General features: G+C 40.1%; 2 protein-coding genes across 6 annotated transcripts in view; both read right to left on the bottom strand.

Annotated features, from left to right (window-relative positions):
* Nucleotides 1–16,253, bottom strand: part of LOC124177680 (TWiK family of potassium channels protein 18-like) — a 242,542-nt gene extending 226,289 nt beyond the window's left edge. For both annotated transcript variants that reach the window (XM_046560318.1, XM_046560316.1), the window contains exon 1: nt 15,165–16,253. The gene's annotated coding sequence lies outside the window, so the exon portion shown is untranslated. The remainder of the gene's footprint in view (nt 1–15,164) is intronic.
* Nucleotides 16,254–20,008: 3,755 nt separating this feature from the next.
* Nucleotides 20,009–22,407, bottom strand: LOC124177135. Of its 4 annotated transcripts, none has more exons than XM_046559179.1 (4): nt 22,078–22,407; nt 21,705–21,959; nt 20,648–21,237; nt 20,009–20,530 (listed from the first exon to the last, which is right to left on the bottom strand). In XM_046559179.1, the coding sequence occupies exons 3-4, from the start codon at nt 21,234–21,236 to the stop codon at nt 20,196–20,198; spliced, it is 924 nt and encodes a 307-aa protein (XP_046415135.1). In that variant the 5' UTR covers nt 21,237; nt 21,705–21,959; nt 22,078–22,407; the 3' UTR covers nt 20,009–20,195. The 4 variants fall into 4 exon arrangements, with proteins under 4 accessions (XP_046415135.1, XP_046415132.1, XP_046415134.1 ...); XM_046559176.1 differs by having other exon boundaries at nt 21,701–21,959; nt 22,078–22,406; XM_046559178.1 differs by having other exon boundaries at nt 21,726–21,959; nt 22,078–22,406.
* Between the last annotated feature and the right edge of the window lie 1,210 nt (nt 22,408–23,617).

Raw genomic sequence — 23,617 nt, 5'->3', positions numbered from 1 at the left:
TTGTGACACCTGAGCTTCTGCTGAGAAAGCTGCGGCCAGGCTGACGCCACATACGGGGCTATATTGCTTCGCAAATATTGAATTCCTTGCAGCTGCGTACACACAGCGATCGACTAGCTATTTTTTAAACCACCTGCTGCCGTATCGGTGAGTCAACAATAAGTTGTTTTCTTCAAGACGAGAAGAGTGTCGGCTGGTGCTTGAAATTCAAAATATAGAAATAGGATAAACGCTTTCGGATTAGTTGTATAAATTCATCGTCTTCGTGGTTCGAATCCTTGACCTTTTCGTGGTGTGGCCAGATCATCAGGAGTTGAGATTTAAGTGAGGATGTGAACATTATATCAATGTCATTATATTGTGTCAATGTAATAATGCGAGAAAAACGTAACGCCGGGCGTAGCAGCGCAACGATAAAAGTGGCGATTACATTTTTTCTTCCGTCGGACGGTATTCGTTCCATAAGCATGCCACAGCGGCAAGACACGAGTAGTAGTATCGTTCGATTCTACGATCGTCATAACGAGAGGTACTAGAAAGTGCTTCGTCTCATAAAATCAGCGCAACCTAAGAAAAGATACACTTTATCCTCTGATTGTGAACGTTACGTTCATGTTTACGAGCCAGTTTTTTCCGCTGTTTTTCACATCGCAAGAGATTGGAAATCAGTGGAAACTATCGCAACAATTGTAGTCGCTTTTCAAGCCCTAAATTATCGCTACTTCAATTCATTTGGACATCAATTTTTTTCCGGAAATCATTTCACGTGTTCGGATAAAAATAAAATGACGCTTCGTGATGCCCGAGTAATATTACCGGTAACTTGAATGTGGAGAAATAGTGGATTATGAAAAGAAAAAATTGACGAAATTAGATTTTGCACAACCAGATGACGTACAAGGTCTGGTAATACATTCGTTCACCGAATGAAAGAAGGAAAATGTGAAACCGCATGCGTATGTCTGACCTTTCTTTGCTGGACGAAAAGTACAATTCCATACATTTCCGTCCCTAGATTTCTCGAGGATTTTCTTGGGACACATTCGGGCTTACGCGCATTATCCCTACATCCCATCCGCTAAATTATTCAATTCATTCGTACGAACCTAACTTCCATCGTTTTCGTTGTCCTTCGGCCCTCTTTGCGTCCCCTTCGCATCGTACCTCGTTTTGTTCTCCTAAACGAAAACATTCTACTACGTGGACACCGGACACAAGATAAGTACAGAATTTAGAGACCCATTATATATGGGACATTCCAGACCATTACAATCTGGCCATGCGCTCCGCAATTTTCACTTTCATTTTCACGTTTGTGCGTCGCAGAGCATCGTAGAAAAACAAGATTTATAAAGTTTCATAACGCATGAAATGAAAATAAAGTTTCCAGTAATTGTAATATAATTGTTTGATGAAATCTGCGCAGTAAATTTTTTGTGAAAGAAGAAACAAAATTTTTCACTCTGGTGCAAAAGCGAGCGTGCATTTAATTTGGAAATTTGAATAAAACACGAAAAGGAAATTTTTCTTCTCCTGCTAACTGTTTTTTGACTCTCCGACTTTTTAAATCTAATTCCTTGGGTTGCCTATTTTTGAATTTCGTTCTTTTTGGAAAGATCTTTCTGCGTAAATTTCATAGAATGCGCTTACGGCAAACAGTAATTTCGTTCATCGAGCTATTATTAGAAAACTAATTTTTGTCGAATTTATAGTTCTGCAAAAAGTGTTTTGTGAAACCTTACAACATTATACAATCAAACAAAAATTAAATTAATGACTCTTTTCATTCAAGGATCCTTTTCGTCTCTCATTCAATTACCTCCGATGCATATAGCTAGTAAAAAAAAATTGTACTCGCTTTGCAATTTTACATAATTGAAGACGTGTAAAACTGTTTGAGGTTGAAAACTGAGAAACAACTGATCATCTGCAATTTGGCGAGCGTTTGAATACAATTTTCGTTATTCAGGTGAGTTGACAAACAGGATCAAAAGTGGCAAATGCTGTAACAATTCAAGACGAACTCGACGTGTTCGCGAGCGAAAATTTAACCACATTGTCATTATACGGTGAAGAGATAACGATTTACCATAACGACGAGAGTTGCGCATCTCTCATGCAATTATTATCGTATTTGTTAATTAATTCTCGTGCGGAATATTTGTTCGGTTAGCAGATGAGATTGATTCGGCACGTTAATTATATTCGAAAATAATTCCCTGTGCCAGACAGACTTGTCACACTTTGTTAGTAATTAATTTGTCGGGATTTCTACCCGCAGCCCGAGTACACGTGTAGTTTCCTTCTATATTCCGTTGGCGCAAGTTACCCTTCAAGTTTCGAGATACCGTCTCCTAGTTGTGCTAATTACTGGTATAACCACTCAATTATACATCCTTTCCTGACCCATCAAAGTGTTTCCTGCCGAAACGACTATCTCGTTTACAAGACTCAAGGTGCACTGCTTAAACATTGGAAAAATAAATGTACTGACACCAGTGAAATAAAATTTTTGCGGAACACTTTTCTGTGAAGCGTGCGCAGATTGCCCCGTTTTTCATCAGTTCGGTAAATCAGCGTTGGCGCATGCGCACAATTCAAACGATGCATTTTAAACGCTAGGACTTTTCTTTGCGCGCCCGCGCACTTCCAAATTACTAAAATTTACGCACCGTGTAATTGAACGTAAGTTACCTAACCCTAATTTTGCGCGTTGTCAGTTATACTTACCGTGCTTCTCAAATCAAACTTTCCTCTAGAGATGATGGAATAAATAGCGATTGCAGCACTTTAACAAACTTCACACCCATCTGAAATTGCTTATTTTCCAAACTCGTAATACCATATACTATTAGTTCACGATTTTTATCATTGGGTTTGATTTCATTGTTACACACAACAGCGTACTATTCGACAAAACTTATTCTCCAAACGTACGAATTTTCGTGTTTAACGCGACGGTTTAGTACGGCCTCATAAGTACATCTTATAATATAATTATCCGGCACTTAATAACCCGCCTACGGCATACTCCGAGTCTATCTTAAGACAGTTTGAATGAAGCAGAGCGCAGATAAAGTTTTTTAATTAAAATCCATCTTCTGATCTCAATTTATCTTTGCCTTTGCCGTCTTTCCATTCTGCACCGTCCAATTCTTTCCAGCTGCCGTGGCTTTCCATTCTAACGTCAAACTCATTTAGGCAACCGACTTTTATATACAATCATCATTTTCACAGCTGCAATTAATATTCGTTAGGCGAGATCGCGTTTCATCCGATATAATACCTATCACTGTCCGTTAAACCCGCGGCGGAAACCCTTCTCCAAACAAACATTCGTCATCCAGAACTTAATGTTTTTACCTACGGTTTCTTCGCGTACCGAAGACTCAACATTTTCTTCAACCGTGTCTGACGATAGATATCGACATTTTTCCGCATAACGTAACGAGTATCAGGCTCTTCGGCCCTGCGTGCCGGAATATTCTGTTTTTACATTTATCGTGCAGTTTAAAATAATTTCCGAAGAAAAGGCTAGGCTGACAAATGGGAATTTCCACACATTTGGAAAGGAGAAAAGACCCAGACCAGGTGAGTCTGACTCTGCTTTCTTGGACAGGCATTCGCACCGCATTTGGCAAGACAACAACGGCATTTCGGCGCGATGTACCTTGGATGTAGTCTGTACACCAGTGTTTGTCAGTCTTATTAATACGCCCCTGGGACACTTATTTTAAACTGTAAAAAAAATTTAATCAAACATAATATGCCAGCAGGTCGACTTTATGTTTGTGTTATTTGTTACATTCCTGTTAGTAAATGTGACAAAAATTATTGTAGTTTTGACATTTAAATTGTCACGTCAACATTTAATTTGTACTTTATACTTTTTTTTTCACTTAGTAGTACATTAAAATATGTTCAAATCCACCAAAAAACTTGAGTGAACCTGCTGGGACATTTTTTTCTAACCATGCAGAGTACGAACACACGCGGAAATAGTAAACTGTCTGGAGATCCATCTGCCTGTTCCAAAATACGATTACTGTAATATTGGTGACAATGTTTGGTGACTGCGGCGACTAAAAATAAGAATGTTAATAAAAAGTGAATACAAAAGACAAGAAAACAATGAGAATAATCGAGGAAAACAAAAGGATAAAGTTATTTGCGGTAGAGTCTGTACGGTTAGTCGCTTCTGTCGAGCAACAGAGCAGACGTCGTCTTTGAGAGAAAGAGAGAGCCGAGTTCAAAAACATGTTTGCTTACATTATGTAAAAACAATTTCGACCGATTTGCGCTCGTCTGAGTCAAACGGAATCGCGTAAAGTGTTTAGAGGCGCGCTTCTCCGTGCTGCTGAGCTTTCGAGGACGAGCGGAACCGTTGACGGTAAACGAACGCGGAGCTTAAAAAGAAAGGCGAAAACAAATGTAGAGGGACCACTGTCGAGGCGAGCGACGAAGATTGAGGGTGGCGATGGGGTTGCAGGGATTCGGGTTTGGGTGCGACCCGAACTGAATCTTGAGCTTTGGTTCGGCCGTTTCTACTTCCGCGAGTTTTATTGCTAGTACAATTTAAAGTGCGACTTTTGAACTTTTCGTTCCTACCTACGTAGGGCTTTCTCTCTCTCTCTCTCTCTCTCTCTCTCTCTGTCTCTCTCCTTCTCTCTCTTTGCTGACTTGATTTTATTACCGGGGAACAAGGGTGAGCCGTTACTGCGTCACAAAAAAAAATAACCATAAAAACCAACAGATTTCACCTCTTTCTTATTATACCCTCCATTTGTTACCTACGTAAATTCGTACCATCGCATTCACGCTTGCAAACAGATCCTTAAACGAAGATCTGCTAAATGAAAGCTGTCGGAAAGTAGATTCATACTCATTAACCTGCAGGCAACCTGGCAACTGAATTACGGTTACAACTGGCTAAATTATACAGATTGAATTTAGCACGTGGAAATGGTCTCGATATTTATTTCTGTTGGTATACCTCGTGCAAAAAAGAATAAAGCTTTAATAGGAAATTAATTATTCAAGTAATGCATGTATTGATGTTTTTGATTTGAGAAATTCATTTCAAAGTCTATCACGAGGTCGTAGAATTCGCCACCTCTCTTAATCGTTGCTTATTTATCTTTGAAATTATTTCTTCTGGAGTCAGAACACGTAATTAGAGAAATACCTGAAAAAATCCCGACGCTCAATCGACTGCTGGAAACATGTGCAAGCAGCTCGGCTTTTCTCTCCTCTTCTTAATTCATCCGGTACAACGTTATTCGCCCGAAACGTCAGTGTGTTCTGCAAGACTCCTCACAGTCAGCCGAAACGAGCAAAATGATAACAATGATATTAACAAGTATGTACGGGGTCTGCTTACTTTGCCGTATCTCTGAACAAACACTGTTTTCCACTTTGGTACAACGGGGCTCGGAGAAACCGTGTCTTGCACTTCGAACAATTAATTTTCGGCTTACTTTCCCCCCCGGGTTATATTTTTCTTCGCGTGATCGATACGATCATCTTTTAGAACGTACTGCGAGAGGATGGATATTTTGCTTCGACGACTCTTCTTTACGCTTCGATTTACTGCTCCATTGTATTCGTATTGGTATGCACTGGAGGCCGGTTGGAACTCAAAGAATTAGGTATTTAAAATCTTTGCTCGTAACTTCATCCCGATGATTTTAATTTTCACGTACCCGAGAAACCTTCAGCGAGAACGGAGTGCGCGCAGTAGAAAACCACGAAACCGTAATGATTTGTCATTATTTCCCCTCCGTTCAAATAGAAGGTCGTGTCGAGGAGTTGACACAGTGGATTCCGAGTCAACAGTGAAGCTGATTGACCCGGTTTAACGGGATCTACTCGATTTTTCGATAATTGTTCACCCGGATTACGCTGACTGCTGCATTTTCACATCAGTGCTGAGTACGCTTTGCAGCATAGTAAAAAAAAAAAGAGTAAAATTTCACTCGGTCGGTAAAGTCTGACTGTATCGTCCTCCCGAGACGGAGTTAGCCGCTCAAAGAATTAGGAGGAAGTTGATTAATTGAGCATCAGTTGAAGGGAAGTCGATGTAGTTTGATGGGCAGTCTGCAGTAATCAAACCCAAAGGGCTCTCTTTAGTTTTTTAGTAAAAGCAATCTCTGTGAGTGCGTGTGAGGAATAAAACGTTGAAAACTTTGCGGAAGCCTTTGGCTGCTGAAGATGCGTGACAACCTGGCTTCATTGATCTGAACTTCGCACTAGGCACGAATTCGGAGAAAGAAGTACGAATCACGGACTTTTCAGGACGAGTAACAACTGGGTAAAAACCCCGAGGAACACTCGTTTCAATAATTATTGTAGACTCGACGAGGAGCGCGAGAGAAATTCACGGTCTGGTTCACCTGCAAGTAAGTTACCTGCTTAAGGATTTAAGGAGGCGCCTTGTTACCCCGCGTAACCGAGGGTGAAAAGAGGTGCTCGCTTTGTCTCCCGCGGGTTGAAGCCACCGGCAGCTTGTCGGAAGTGTCGCGGCGATGATTACGCGGACAGTGTCAACCGCAGTCTCTACCTCCGACGAGGAACTACAATGATCGTGTGTTTTCAGCCCCTGTTTGTCGCCGCGGGCGCCGACGGCACCCCAGAGAAAAGCTCGTCGCCCTTTCGCGCTCCCGTTTTCACGATTCCTGTCACCCGATTTCTGTGACGAGAAATGTAAGGGTCGTGGAATTCGAAAGATCGCGGTATAATCGAAATATAGAAACCACGATATCGAATTTTCAAAGACGCGATTTCCCCCTATTTCATCGAGTCCTCCAATTTGTAAAGTCGAAGTGTCGAAAAACCAAAATTTGGAATTGTCAGAATTTACTGTTCGACGGTTTGTAGAGTAGAATCTTGCGTTTTTGAAAATTTCATATTGCTATACCTCCAGTCTCTAATCCTTCTGCATTTTCACCCTCGACTGGATTCGAAAATGTTTTTGATTACACACGCGCCGGAGATTAAATTGCGAAAGAAAATCGCAAGGATTGATATCTCATGGTATCTGATTTTATATAGGCCACCGAATTGCCATTTCACACGCGTTGAATTTCTTACCCTCGAAATTCTTATCGACGCATTAACTTTCCTCCCTATCCTTTTCGCGTTTTAACCCACATGGTGGGTAAAGGCATTGAATCCTCGAGTGACAGTTTCATGCTGCTTCGAATATTTCTCAGCCGATTCGTGTTTTTAGTTACATGAAGAGCAATAATGGCGGAGATCTTTGATAAAAACTTCCTCCATCCCGTCCTGATAACATATTGCAAGGAACTTTAAAACTTGAATTGAAATTTCACGGAATCGTGAACGCGGATCAGCTGCTACACATAGCAAAATTTCCAGTTGCGTTTACCATGCATACCTGGAATATGTTTATTTTTTTAACCGTAACTAAAAAAAATCCTTCTCTGTGAGTAAAAAATGAATTTTATAAATAATATAGTATTAATAACTAGATAATCAAACTGAATTGTTACTTTTACGACATTTTCCTGTAACTCCAATACTATTTCAATTGTTTTTCTAAAGATATTACAAGAATTTTCTATAAACCGTAGCAAATTAAATTTTTCTTAGCGGATTTTTCTTAATCGCTATTCACGAAAAAAATTAAGAGTTTCGTGATTGCTATTTCTGAACTGGCTCGTAAAAGCTCAATAAATACACAACATACTCAAATTTTTTTATTTTTATTTTTCAGTGTAAATTCTTATAAAACAGCGTTCGACACTTTTTGCAACAATCAATATAAAAAGTAAACACAAAATTTAACGTCAACCTTCGTTTGGCGTTACTTTCAACGCATCAAATCTGTTACTATGAGATTTTGAACTCTGAATAGTTGAACAAATTATTTTCACCTGTATTTTTCCGGACTTGACGTGGGTCCGAGATATGAAATTTTTTATTGCACTGCCTAAGGGGCAGGAGCCGAGACTGATCTAATCTTACTCCACCCAACCTAAGCCAACGCAAGTTAACGTCGCACCGACTTGACCTACGCTTAACTCTGTGCTAAGCTATCGGCTGAGATTGCCTAAGTCGAGCTGAGACCGAACGTGTTCCGGTTTTGCAGGGAGAAGGTTAATTGCTAACGCATTTCCATATTTTCGAGCATCCCTGTATTCTGAGCAGCGTTTAGGTAACCGAAAAAGACGATTACGGAACACTGCAAGAAAATCTGAGGGCTTGCAATTTTTAATTAAACTCTCTTCAGGCAAATCCCGACCTTGGGAACATTTCAAAGCACGAATTAATTACGGAATTTGCACGTGTCTCTTGCATATGCGCTCGGCTTGAATTACCTACACGTGATAAAAATTTTCGCTCTTTGTCTCTGCGTCCTCTGGAATTTTTTTCGTGAAATTTGAACAATCTTACCCTTTACTCGCGATTTAAAGTACGCACGAAGCGTAAATGTCGAATCTGCGGCAACTCGCGAGTCCAAATATGTGATTGTTGTATTTTTGCGAGCTCTTGCACTCAAACTGCTTATCGACCTCTACATGAATAGTATTTTTTTCGACAGAGCCTATATTAAAATACTGAGTGCAAACCATTTTCGAACATTTTGTGCATTAGGACGTACTTTACGGAATATCGAATTCACATCGAGAGGGATTTAATTTCTGCTTGCCCAGGCATGGGCTTTTCATTGATCAAAAATTTGCAACACAACAGCCGGGTAATTAAATAAAACTTTGTTAATTACTCAGCGAACGTGTCAATCGAGCTGAGAGCACAATTAACAATCGCGACAGTGTGACGGGGCGGTAATGAAATAGCGATAATTTCAGATGTATTCGAAAATAAATTGAAATCCGACCATCGAACGCGAAAGTACGAAGATTTAATGAAAAACGGGAACTTTTGGAAAATCTATACAACTACACAAATACCAAATAACTGAAATATATAATTCTGGGTCCAAAATAAAAATGAGTCTTGTACCTGTAACTAGAAAATCTAGTATTCTTTTCGATCGCGATAATTCGGTTGTACCTTCTTGTAACTAATAGCGATTACTCAATGTTGGTGCGTCGGTAAATTTTATTGAAAAATCCCAGTGAAATATACAGATTTAACGTTGCGATGACCAAAAAATGTAGTACTGATAATTTGCATTAGATTCGACGGTTACCTGTACCCGTTAAATTTTTCTGTACTTCCAACAATATTCAAACTGTTATCGTGACGATACCTATTTCAGTGGAAAAGTTATCGTAACAAAATATGCGAAATTTTATTCAGTGCGGAGGACTTTTCAAAGAAATATGCACACCGCGATAATCAGTTTTAAAAACCGAGTTTGAATTACAATTTGAAAGGAGTTGGAAAGATCGATACGCGATTAATCTTACATCTGCCAAGGCAGGCTCGATCGGCGTTAACCAGCGGATAAATTCGGTGTTTTTAATTAAAGGTTCCTACAGGTTACACGGGAGCCAATCAAATTAACTAACGCGGGATGGTTTTTATTCCCTTTCCCGGGGACAACGTGATTAGAATATTCATCAGTTATACGCGAGGGATGTTCGCATTCCTTCCCTGGGTGAGAAACGGTGGCTTTCGACGATTGGTCGGCGGGCGGAGAGCGAGAAAAACAGACGACGGAAGCAAAGTGGAAGAGCTGAAACCCGGAGAATCGTCGAGACAAGAAACGAGAAAATTAAACAAACTTATCACACCCGGTGGGAACTATTTGCAAATTAGCGGGGGACGCACGCTTCTCTTTTCTTTCGCAAAATTTCAACCTATTTCCCGAAATGTACCGTTCGACCTTTTTCGTGTCTACGATGTGCCAATCCGACATTTTCTTTCTAAAACGAACTTTTTTGTCACTCGATAACGAGTGCGTCTCTCTAAACTTTTTACTGACAAAGGTTTATCACTTAAACTTCTCAGACTGATCGGTTATTATTTCGAAATCCCGTTTTTCTACTTGTTATTAATATTTTTCTGCCAGTTGAATTTTGGGCAAGAAAGTTGCTGGCTCTGCCGATCGAAGGCTAAGGATTTATCTCGCCGAAAATTATTTTTAAAACTTTTTCCAAAAACTTGTAATTGCAGGAAGAGCTTGGATGTGAAAGTACGAATATTGCCTGTGATTTGGTTTACAATTAGTTATAAATTGGAGACTAAACGATCGCTCTGAGATTTGTTGGAGTTCGACCCAGCATAGATCCAAGATGTTGAACGAGGAAAAACCCGTGGATGAATAATTACTTTATTCTTATTATTGTTATGGAAGAAAACTCATCGCGGGCATATTTATAGACGTACGTAAATTCTTGGATGACAAATGTGTTTTTGTGAGTTCGGTGAAATTCGAAAACTCTCAGACAATCCGGCATTTTATATTGAAATCCCTGCAAGCATACACGAGCCTTCTATTTCGCGTTTCTGTACGTACGAATCTGTGAATTTTCAGGGTAACGCTAAATATTGATCGTGTTTGGGTGTGTGCGTTGCTTGTAGTGTGGTGCTAAAATCTGCATATTATACCTCCTGCCTATATAAAAACCGAAGAAAGAAAGGTGGAAAAAAATACGAGGCGTGAAAAAAAACCGAAAGAAAAGAAAGAACGAACGGAAAGCGCATTTATTTTTAAGATTTATTATTCCTGTGCTTCTCAACGGCCTTCGTTCGCTCCCTCCGATTTTCTCTCCAAGAGCAAGACTTTGACGAACTATCGCCGTTTATTTTCAGAAATTTCCCCAGCTACAAGCTGTCTGAAATTAATTACTGCCACTCTGTCATGTCGCTGAGAACTATAATATTGAGGCAAAAATCTCCAGTTGCGTTTAAACTTCTGGAAAAAAACGGGACGAAAATTCAAATTCTCAATCACTTAAACGGCATTACTGAAGTCAGCCTAAAAAACCGAGTTTTCCATCAAAAGAATTCATTTATCTTTCGCATATGCATAAATGCTTGGATCGCAAATTGAAGAGGAACAAGATTTTACAATTCTTTAGACTTTTATCGACACGCGGATGAAAATTTTACCTGACAAATGTCACAAAACCGTCTGTTAATGAAGAATTGATGAATAATTTTCTGGTAACAATTTCCTCCTATACGAATGAGCCATTTTACACCAATTTTCAAACTACCTTCCTAAAAATTATCTCAAAATTTTTCAGTGACTTTATAACATACTGAATGTAATCTATGTCGACCCTTGTCAACATTTTTCTGTAACCTATAGTTACTTGAAAATTATACGAAATGGAACTCGCTTTAATATTGAATAAAACGAGCTAATCAGCCTGATTTTGATGTCTGAGAGAAGTTTGCTGTTCTATAAAGATGACCTTTGAAATTATTATATTGGAATTACAGTTTGAACCGTCATGGTTAAATTTTCTAAAAGGCTTGTTTTTGTGTTTCCAATAATTCGCTGTGAAGGAAAGATGGATAACTTTCTCGTAAATAGTGAAGAGTACCAAGAATACGTAAGTGGCAATTGTTTATAACAAACTGCAAAATACGCCACATTATCGAACTCAAATCATCTATCGCGTTTTATATAATATCCTTTACGGTTTCTGTTACCGTTTATGGCAACTGTGATGACCGTAATTATCACCCAAAATTTATGCCATTGCAAAAACAAAACCTTCGGTGCTTATCCTCTCCGTACTGAGAACGATTTCATTCGTTAAAATACTAGTAAATTCGATATCATAGCAATAATTGTTAAAATATTATTAGAATCACAAAAATGTGGTAGTAAGTATGATTATAATTGTCAATACTACATTTTCTTTATATCGCAATATTAAATCTGTTCGTTGAATTTGCTATAAATTCTTTAAACGAAATAAAACGTCACCGTCAATGTAATGTTCAACCCACAACAAATTATTATCAAATTAATTTGTTGAAAATAATGTAATAGGAGCAACCATAATCTAAAAAAATAATAGCAAAACGTAACGAATTTCTACTGAAAGTTAAAAAACACACTTCAATTTTTTACCCAGAACTTTATTTTCCGGCTATGGTAAAAAATTCAAACTCTAAAGTACCGTGCAGTAACCACAACTGGAAATTCCTTAGGGTACGCCATACGGGCTGAACGTATAATATTTCGGGTTGTTTTTGATGAAAATACTGGGAAATACTCGATGCGAGAACGTGCCGCAGAACCGGCCGATTCTGTTTGCAAAAGCGGATCGGATAATTTTCGACAGAATTTTCAATATAACCCGGATACTTCAATTTCAATGGGTCGAAATCGAATGCCTTCGAGTGTCACTCAAGTCGGTATTGATATGGGATTAAGTCCCGCTGTATCTCTAACGATAAAGCGAAGCAGGCCGGTGGGTTACATACATTTTACATATGTAAATGTTCCCCGCTCTTCTCTAAGCTCTCACATGTCACCCCCAGCTTCATATATTTGAACTTTCGAAATTCACGGGGATGAAAGTTGGCGCCCCCATCGCCTCACCATAAACGAACGCGAAGCTCCAACAAGGAGTGCAAATATTTATTCCCCCTCTCCCTTCGTGCACGAGGAATTAGCCCCGGAATCGCCGTTTTTTGAAGGGGATTCTACGCATTCTTTGTCGCGTACGATGCTGTTAGTGCTTCGCCGTATTCCCTTCGAGAATTCACGATCCGGGACGAGGCGTCGTTACCCAACGAAATTAATTTCGATAGACGGCTATCCCTTGATCCACCCTCCCTAAAGCTGCTCGTCAGATAACAACCGCAAACCTTCGATGAAACGATATCGTGCTTGGGTTGTGGTCCAAGTGCCGGATATCATTTCGGTTAATTGACCTACTACGTGACCATGAAATGTGCCATATTTTGGGTTGGTGAAATCACGATTCGAGTTTGAAGATGAATGCAGCCATGCGGATTGCTGAATATTTAAGATTGTATTTCATGGATACACTGAAAAGGAAAGACGAGAAAATATTGTTGAACTTCAGAAATGTTCTTGGGATACACCGGAATGTTTTTCCCACCCGGAAATTATGACTAATGGAAAGTCAGAGATATTTTGGATTCAAGGTAATTATATATATAATACGAAAGAGTATCGACCAGATCCGAGATCGTGAGGTTCGGATGTTGGTGGAAATAGATGAAATTGGTTTCCGGACTCTCGAAGGCGCCTCGAATTACAGGCCTCGCGGGATCGCGCCAATACCTGGCCGACCCTCGAGGTTTGATAATTTTCGCGGTCACGCACACTTTGATGCAACGCAATTAGACCTTGTCGTGTTTGCTACTTGAGGTCGCAGTTTGATCGGGATAACTTTCGAGCAAAATTATTCGAAGTGATCGAGGATTTCTTACGGTGAAAAAGTGTTGAGAGCAGCCCTCGGTCTTTCCGGTAACTCTGATCGTAAAAAATTGCTTCCTGAAACACTTAAAGTTCTTCAAGTTCTGAAAGTCGTCGTGAGGTCGCACCTTTCCTATACACTCAAGACTCAGCGTGCCAGAAAATTGTAGTTCAAACCTTAGAATCAATTCCATTTCTTTGACCGGAACATCTTTCATCGTACCTCAGAGGAAAATGAAGTATGCAAAGTATTAATCAAGTAGTATCGATCTATTTATTGTTAGTGAAGATACCATAGACTTCCGAGATCATTTTATGACAAATTTTTGTGAGTGTAAATCGTTCGAAGGCGTAGTTGGTGTTTGAAAATATTCTAGGATCAGAAGTGTACAGTTGATTATTACAGGTAAATCAATTTTTCTATGAGTTCTAAAATTTCAGAAACCTATGAAACTGTGAATTTTGCTAGTGATCTTGCATTATCAACAATTAGACAGATTAATTCAACAAATTTTTATTCTCACATCTAGTTTGTGATTGGAGTGAAAATCTGACAATAGATAAACGTGGTTGATGCACACTGAGCCCTTGCATTGAAATGGAAAAACACCGAATTTCTTTTTAGATAAGACACTCGCCCATATTCTCCACTATAACATTGAAGTATAGTAAATGGAATCATAGAAGTAACCTTGAGAGATTTTATTGCCAAAGTTTGAAATGACTCTCAGCCGCTGCTCGAAAATAAGTCGCGAATCTCTTTAGATTTACGCTGCGCACTACGCGGATGCTTGAAGCTGTGCATAAAAAATTCTCAATATAACACATGTGTATGCGACTCGGTGAAAAAGATGTTAAGACTGTAGTTTACAGTGAAAATTTGTATTCACATACCGAAGTAGCAAGCTACGTCGAGAGGCGAATGGTAATGCGAGCATCATTTTTCGAAAATAACTCATGCCCTCGCTTATATCGGTTATAATACTGGCAGCGCAACCTTTTCTGATGCAATTTGAAACCATCCCTCGATCGAAAGGGGCCGAACAACTTGGAGAGGGCTCCACCCGAGAATATCTACGTGAAATAATGAATATTGGATGGCTGAGTAAGTGGCGAATTTCGATCCCGCCTTCGCAGGACCTTACTTGTTCATGGTAAGCGTCGTCCTTCGACACGGACGTCTACCGTTTCCAATTTTCATCGCATTTCCTTTCTGCGCCTCGTGATCAAAGCAAAAAGCAGGAATGAATTTTTGATACTGAAATTCGGGTAACTCGAGGGAAGACAAGCCCAAAACGCATGAAGAACTTTCTCAGTGCCTACTATACTGCACGACGTTCATCGGGACCCAAGTCCTCGTCGAGCCTACGGCGTAAACGCACGCGTGTCTCGTAATTGGAAACCGTAATTGTTTCAGTTAAACCAGCGTTGTTCTATCTCGAGTATGAAATTAGGTAGGTAGGTCCACCGCTGAATCTTGAAGGGATTTACAGCGTGCGATGTACCGGAAAATCCCACAGCGGGTTTCAACTCCGGCACATAATCTAGTACACGGAAACTTTTGGATCGAGAGTCTTGGCCCCTGGCGTGAGAGTGTAATTGCTGCCACTATTTGGAGAAACTCACCGTTTCACGACGTGCACTTCGTGTTTAAAGGGTACTTTTAACATTGACTCGCCAATTGCGGTTCGCAATTATTTCAATACCGTCAAGATTGGCTGCGCAATACTTCGTCACCGCACAATTCACCGATCACATTGTGGCTACACCCTTGGAAACTGACGAAAATGACGAATCTATAGAAAGAGAATAAGATTTGACTCACCATTAGCGCGTTACAGAATCGTATGGAAATCTCCGAACTCTCCAATCACTAATTTACACATGAGTTTCGCACTTGAAAATACATCACACAGTGTCCTTCCTTCACCTGACGCGATGGCTTCAGGTATTTACACCTGACCCACTCGACTGATGTTTATCACGAATCCGTATATCCTTATGCTGGAATCGATTCTATTCCTCGTCCTCGGTGCCAACTTTTACCCTTGGCGTATCAACACGCCGGCAATGAACAACAACGGAGCATCATTCTGTCGGGAATATCAATTTCAATCGAAATCGTGTACCGCGCACCGATAATTCACGAATTTCTCTTCCAAAGAGTCATAGCGGCGAGCCTCGAGCAACAGATTCAGTTACGGTGTTCCAATTAATACCGAACTGATTTACCGTTGGATTCAATTAACGGTGTTCATAGATTCGAGTTCCTATTTTCCGGCGACCACACTGACATTCCGTTCCCACCCTTTCGCGTAAACGATTCACGACCTACACAAGCAGCACCGATTCGCGCACTGTATCACTATTTGAAACCACGCTGATCACTGCAGACTGTTCGGTTTAAACACCCCCTTCAGCAATGCCGCTTAATTACGCGTCGTAACTTGAACGGTCAACTTGTGTCGCGCGACCTTCGAACGTATTATTTCAACCGAATCACCGAAGTATGCGCGGACAGTCGTTTTGTTTTAATTCCAACTCGTAATCGCGTGTAAATGCCTCCGATTCAACGGCAGCCACATCCACAGAGTAATTGGCGATTGTTTACCGGTTTGTTTTCGTCAACTCACTAACTTCGGCGAACGACATTCCACGCATTGGATATTCAGGAAATGCCAACTTTATACTCGAATTTCATAAAACTTTTTAGTCATCCGAACCCCGAAATTTCGTGTCTTGCAATAACGATGCTGACCAAAAAAAATTCCCGAACCTCTCGTAGAGGGAGAAAATATCGACGGTACTCGCTTCTCGAACTTGCACGTGTAGAGTGTAACCCGGCACGAAGTCACCCTTACGAGAACCGAAGGTAATTCGAGACGACGGCACGCGGATTCGCGATCTGACGCGCTTCTCGGGCGCCGTTTGCCGAATAGAGAAAGCTCGACTTGAACTCCGCACGCTCCGCCCCCCAGGCGACGAGCTTTCCCGGGGGCGAGCGAACGACCCCGAAGCTTCGCCGACCGCAGAGATCGATTGATGCCCGTGTTACAATAGAATTATTAATCGAAATGTTTGATCGGAATCATATCGTCATGCCCGTCTTCGCGTGGGAAAATTTCTCGAGTGTTCGCATGCCTGAGAGTTTGCGTCGTAAGGCTGGAAGATTTATACGAACTAGTGCGCCTTCGAATCGTCGAAATATATCGCAGGATCGGAATGTAGTAACTTTTTGCTACTTCAAGTGGACATTAATGAAGTAACAATTTCTAGAGATGAATTCTGGAAAGAACCTATCAAAATATTCTCAAGCAATCAAAAAAAGTTTTTGCCATAATATTCAGACGCGATTTTCTGAAGCGACGGAGAAGCGGTGAAAAAAAGTGGTCTGTTTGGCTGATCCTGACGGGCCAGCCTAAAAACTTCCCGCGCGATGTATTTCGAGCTGATTGACGAAGTACTAATTTAAATCAGTTCTAATCTGAGAAAACCGACTTCGATTAAGACCAAAATCAATGAAATCCGGTCCGCCATTCTCAAAATGTCATTCTTAATTCTTGTTTAATGTTGTTCTTCGAATAAATTGAACACTGTTCGACCGATCGTTTCCAAAATCTGATCGGTTATAGTCTCGGTATCTCCGTCTGAGCTATATACAGGGTATATTCTCTATCTGACAATGAGACGAGTTGGAATTGGGACACAGAACAGCGGGAACAGCCTTACGGTACCTTTCATGTATTCGCAAGAGTTTTGGGATCCGTCGGACCTTTTGATATCAAAATCTCATTCCGAAACAGTAGTTTATGTCATTGTTCACCCAAAATCATGAGATCTGAGACAAAAAATAGGAACTTTAACTCTTTATACGTATGTTTTAATGAACTTTACAGATCCAGCAAAACAATATTCAAGTACTTACAAGTACATACAAGTAAAATAAGTACACGTAATAAAACTGATTAGTTTATGCATAATTCACTTAGTCAACAATCGCAACAGTGTCTTTTTAATACCGTAAGCTTTGACCAACGAATTAAAGTTGTTTGATTGTGTAATTTCCCACAGTTGGAAACAGTGATAAATATCGATACTTTTATGCTGTTACACATATTTAACTTTATTCTGACGAGTTTTCAATCATTTCCATGAGTCATTGTCTCGATATTCCACAAAGGTTTCAAGTGGTATTTTTTCGGAAAATAAACGACATTCACTTGGCTATAACCCAAGTTTAACAAATGCTGAAGAGAAAATAAAACTTATCGCAAGTCACGCTATACATAGGATTGAAAACCTTGTAACGCTTTGCGGGATCATATTGGGAAAGTTGAAAGATCGATTAAGTTCTGGATCTACAAGAACAGTATGAGAATACGTAAAGCGCGAAAGGAGATAAGAACTACAGAATTCAGTTTGGCCATACTTACCCTCGTAGAAAAGTTTACGAGATGATTTCAATCTCCATCCTCCGCGTTCTTATTGTTGGATTCAATTCGACAAAGTAGAGAATTACGCCCCCGTACCGTTCGTCACGTCGAGGATATACGTGCATACATACAGCTACCTGCATCCATGAATGTATTTACATACATTCTATATACCGAGAAAAGTTCACTCCTGAATTGGCAGAAGATTTTTTTTTTTTTTATTTACTTTTGTTCCTATGTTTGTTTAACAAAAGCTCACGGTTGTGCGCTGTGCCCGTTTTTCGCACGGTTAGCTGATTCGCAAGGCTTTGGCTACGGCTGCAGCTCAAACCTTTGATCTTTGCAATCAACGTATTGTATGTACTCACGTATATACCTCTTTGAATTACTGAACCCTGCTAGGAAAGATTTGAGTACACGTGAATGCGTCTCTCCGGTAACCATCGCTTCAATTAACGACGACTCCGAAGATAATTATTTAATTCTTGCCGCGCATATCAAATATGAATCTTTCATTTCACTCTAAAAAAAGTAAAAATTCACCATCCTTCAAGGGAGAAATTTTTGCTCAGCCGTCTTTTCTCCGACTGTTCTACAAATCCATCGACAAGATCACGTTGACGTTGTCTTATCTCGCTCGAGAAAGGCAAACGGAAAGCTTTTGAACTTTAACGTCTCTTGCATAACTTTCATTGATAAAATTTCTCGAACGAAAGGTTGGAAATATCCCCGTTAATCGTAACAAGTAGGGGATGCTGCTAAACCTGTTCGGATCCTGGATTCCACACTGGCGTAAAATTCTATTTCACATAATCGCTGGAAACGGTCCTCGGAGAGACGCTCGGTCTTAAATAATTAAACACCGAAGAACGGGGGGTATTTTACACGCGTTCTCCTGCAGGTATCAGGCTACTAGTGAGGATCCCTTGCCACTCCCATACTATAGTGTAAATATTTGAGGAGTACTAACCTCTGGTAGCGAAGCAGCGTCTGCAGTCCTGATGAGGGTAGTCTCGCGGCCGCATGTATAACCAGCATTCCGAACCCTTTCGAAAACTGCGTCTATATCTGCTTTCGGCACTTTGGTGAAATTCAAGCTCATGACGGTATCCAGGTGAAAAACTTGTAAGGTTGCGTAACGCGAGCAGATAAGGGATGAATTTTTCTCATCCCGGCATTTCTCCCCATCCATCTCTCTCCTGCCCCCATGAATGCAGCCAATTTGTTCCGGGGCTCGACCCTTATCAACTAACTCCTTTGCCCAGGCATTCGCAAAAGTATGTAATTAGCAAAGCATTTATTGCTATCTCCAATTTCGTGAATTGACTAGCCCGCATTCCAGGGTCACGAACTTCGCTTGATTTTGTACATTTTTAACCAACGAGAGAGACGCTGCTGATCTGCTCGCATAATACTTGACTATTCGATGAAAGGTTTCATTTTCTCGGACTGTCTATGACAACGATATTACCGAAGCATTCTGATAATCATATCAGCTTGTCTGTCATCAGTTATTGATCGCACATGGTCTTCATACTTATGGAACTTATATATCCGACTTACACATATTCACTCAAAGGCGATCAAATCCAACTGTACTTTGTACCTAACGTTCAAGAGTACGTCCAATGATCGTGAATCGTGGTTATTGCTTGCGGGTTGGCGTGTTTCAGGTAAACCAATCGAGTCGTGCGTTAACTTTGTCCAAATACTCAAATTATCCGCATAACAAACAAAATATGCTACGGTATAGTTTTATATATTATACGGAAGGTGAAGATGACATCGTTTACGGTACGAAAATAGAATGGAGAGGGTGGCCGTGAGTCGGGACAGCACGTAAATATGAAAGAGAAGGGTGACCCAGCACACATCTTTCCGGAAGCACGTGATAATTAATTTAATGTTTGTTTAACTGCATGTACACGAATGCGTAAAGAAGGTCGTACATGCAAATTGTCGTTAACGAGTAAAATTAAGTGCTTCGCGCATGAGAGAACGATAGTTTTCTTCAATCAACCGCCAATTATAATCGCTTGCCGAATATCTGTGAGATAATTGAACTGCATAATCACGAGCACATGCATCAAATTAATTTCTACTCACGGCATGTACGAAATAACGTAATGAAATTATTTCGAATTCATTGTCCGTATGTTTAATTATAAATCCATCAAGTTTCCCCGAGTTTCCTTTTCTCACATAAAGTAAAGGGCTATCACCTGTAATACCCGAGTTTTGTACCGCACCGACAGCGTGTTGCTGCGAATTCGATCATTTATTTACAAAGTAGGAATACAAATGTGAAAGATCACGCTGATTAGTAGATAGTACGATAAATGTTGGGTACTCTTATCATTACTCTAAAACGTCACGGGTGTTATGTAATTGATCTACAAGCCACTCGAACGTCGAATCGCACGTTAAGTGTCGAAATTGTAGTATTCTTCAAAAGAGGACAAACTATCCGACGGCCAAACATCCAAATCAGCATGGTCTTCGGTTAAAAGTTCTAGGCTTGAAACGGTCCCGTCTTCGTATAACTTGAAATCCTCGGCAAATGAATCATCGCCAGTGTCATCATCACCATCACTACCGAGAGGAATAACAGTCAATACTTCGATCTGACTACTGCTTTCCGACTTATTGTGATCATCTTTAACCGATTCATTGTTCTTCGAAGACGAGTGATCAGCTGGTGCCTGAGTATCATTTTTCGTAGATGAAGCCGTGCCATTTTGTGACACTTTGTCATTTTCTGAAAGAAATTTATTCCGATTCTAATATATTGCTCATGTGTAAAATTAGTCGAAGTATGTATCGGCGATGAATTGCTAAAATATCATCGTCATGTGAAGAAGGCTTGCATTCTCACCTGCAATCATGGGGCCACTTTCTGAAAGTTTGCTCTTCTCTGACGTAGAATTCTTTTTCTCTACTGCTTCAGCCTTATTGTCCGTGCCCTGTTTGGCTGGAAGCGTACTGGAGTTTTTAATTACTTCTGGAGCTTCAGTGAAATGCGAGGTTCCCGATCCTTCTCCGATTGGGTTGGTATAAAAGTCTTGGATCGCCTCAATGTACTCTTCCAGCGGAATCACCGGTTCCGCGTGCACATCTTTAGCGTGTTCTTCTACAGGCAGAAGGATCTCTTCGCCGAGTATTATCACCACTAACTTTTCATGAGGACCGTTTTTCGCATTGTGTTCATCGTGCGATGCAGTTTTGTCAGATTCGTGAATCGTTGTGACTTCTTTTTTTCCAGAATCTTCCTGTACCGTGCCATGGCTGACGTCTTTATCGTTTACATGTTCGCTCTGCGAACTTTTTTGCTGCGTAGAAGAATCACTCAACGCTTCGATGAACTCTTCGTTCGAATCATCATCGGGCATTGTTATTGTCTCATCTTGCAGACCCGACACAACTCTCAGGCCTACCAGGCACTGCAGTATCAATAAACTCTTCATCCTATGGATTCACAATAAATACCCAGATAAATCAATCATCATTGTCACGACCTGCAATCTTAATGAGGACAAGCAGGATCTGTAGCATTACATGGATATGCGTGAAAACGTTGGTTTTCGGTGCAACATGTCAACGTTTAAATACTACTGTACCGAATACATTTAAAACTAGCAGCTTGCATACGGAACAAGTCCAACTGCCTATTCACGGTGAAGTGAGCAATTTGTGTGACACTTGTGTCAAATTTTACAAACTCCCAATGTAGGTAAATTTTCGAACGATGTTATGTCATTTTTAAACAAAAAATTCAGAGCAGCGTTGAAGCGTAGAATAATTTTTGTAGTGTTACTGGATTATACCAGTCGATATATCAATTTTGCTTCACACTTTTTTTTAACGAATACCGAATTTCGATTTCAAACATGATCCAAATATGAACCGTTGTTGAGTGACGCGTGTTTACCCACTTGATAAGTTAGCAGACTCACTCGTGGTAGGCCTTCTTTCGCTCGAACTAGACTATCCCCGTACTGTGTTTAACCGCTTGAACCCGTTCAACTAGATGCCAGTCCAAGTACCGGCTCTGTTCTGTACTTGATATTCACGACGAATGTTAAAACAATATTTTATCCAACTTCAACGGAATGCAATTTCCATTTCCAACAGTAACTCGCCGTTAGTTCAGCAGTTACTTCATCGTACATTCGCAGCCGAATCAAGGTCTTTCGGAACAGTGGCATGTCATGCGAAAAAACAAATATTAAAATTATGTCATCCTGACCCCCAACTACATTATTCAAACTCTTTTAGCCACTGTTCACAGATATCGGTTTGACTCACCTGAGACACGATGAACTTTTCCTTGGAATTGATATCAAGTAGTTTTATTTTATTTTCTTTTTTTTTTAGTCATACGTACGTTACTGTTAAAATTTATAATACTTTAATTCGATCACTAAACACGAATCACATATAAATTGTATACTTTACTTTGTTTCGTGAAAAGGTTCCTTCTTTTTTCTTTTTTTTTTCTTTTTTTTTTATTATTACTTTGTATTTCGTTGTTCTAGTGTTGTTGAAAATCGTAGGAGAATGGTTTTATGCGAAAAATCGTACACGTATTTGAGCGACTTCACTTGCTACAGTACTGGTTACATCTTCTATGTACGCCAGCTGCGTGATGTCTAATATACACGACGCGGAGTTCCACGTGACTTGTCCATCGCAAATTGAATAAATACAGCCTCGTATTTCTGTTTCTCTTAACAATATCATTCTGAGCATTGTTTTTTCGATGATGGCATGTCGGAGCTCAATTATTTGTTCAGCCTGTTTTCGTTGACGATTCAAGATAGACCATTGTCTTTGAGCAGATGAAAATCGCCCGAAAACAATTTGCAATGAGCCAAAATAACGAATATATACGTGTCTTGTACACGGCCGTTTTCACTAACTTTTATCCAGCCATCTGTCATAAAAAATAATATGTTTGTTTACTATTCTGAAATATTATACTACGTGATAAATGGGGATAATCTGTAAAATATCAGCTGGCCCTTATGTTCATTAATGGCAGTTTGTACCTTGTTTCATGATTTTCTAGACCTCCGGTTGTAGACTTGTAAAAAAAATATATAAAACGTTCAATGAAATGTAAAAATAGCAGATGAATTGGAAGTCTAGTCAAAGATTGCTAGGTGAAGAATGGTGGACCGAGTGGTAAGCCGTTCGAATTGGAACCTTGATGCGTGATGATTTTGCGATCACGCGTATAAAAGATCTAACATCAAGTTCACTTCAATTCGATAAGAGTATCCGAAGCTTTGCTATTTCAAGGCTTAATGCATCATAGAAAGATGGCCGGCGCTGGAAGTACGATAGTAAACGTTGAAAGTTTGGCGTTGAACAGCTTAGAGGGAGTTGAAGAAGATAGAACATGAAACACGAAGGGGCATAATCAAGTTGACTATCGCGTACGAATCGTATGCAAAACTGCACAGCAGGCTGCATTCTCCCTCCACCTTGCGCCACATGTTCTCTGCGAGATATCTATAAAACATAAGCATTATTATACTTTCTAATGTGGTTGCAAGACAGCTGCAGTGGTCCGCTGCATATCCGGTAAGTCAAAGCCACTGTTCTCGGTTGTGCCTAGATTACATAATCGATGATTATGTCTTTTCAATACTGCGCTTATAAGCCCAAAAGTTAGCTAACTTATATTTTAGTTCCGTGAGATGTATCAAATGTTCTGCACTGAGAAAGATTCATTCTTTATAGTAACTAGAAAAATTCAGTAAAACAGGCATCATTGAAAAAACTGTTTGAATATTGTTGGAATTACGAAAAACGAGGTACGCGTAACCATTTTGCGCTATCG

This window comes from Neodiprion fabricii, chromosome 3 (assembly GCF_021155785.1).
Source record: "Neodiprion fabricii isolate iyNeoFabr1 chromosome 3, iyNeoFabr1.1, whole genome shotgun sequence".
In the NCBI taxonomy this organism is placed as follows: domain Eukaryota; kingdom Metazoa; phylum Arthropoda; class Insecta; order Hymenoptera; family Diprionidae; genus Neodiprion; species Neodiprion fabricii.
Note: the sequence above shows the minus strand (reverse complement) of the source record. Positions and strands in the feature narration are given on the sequence as shown.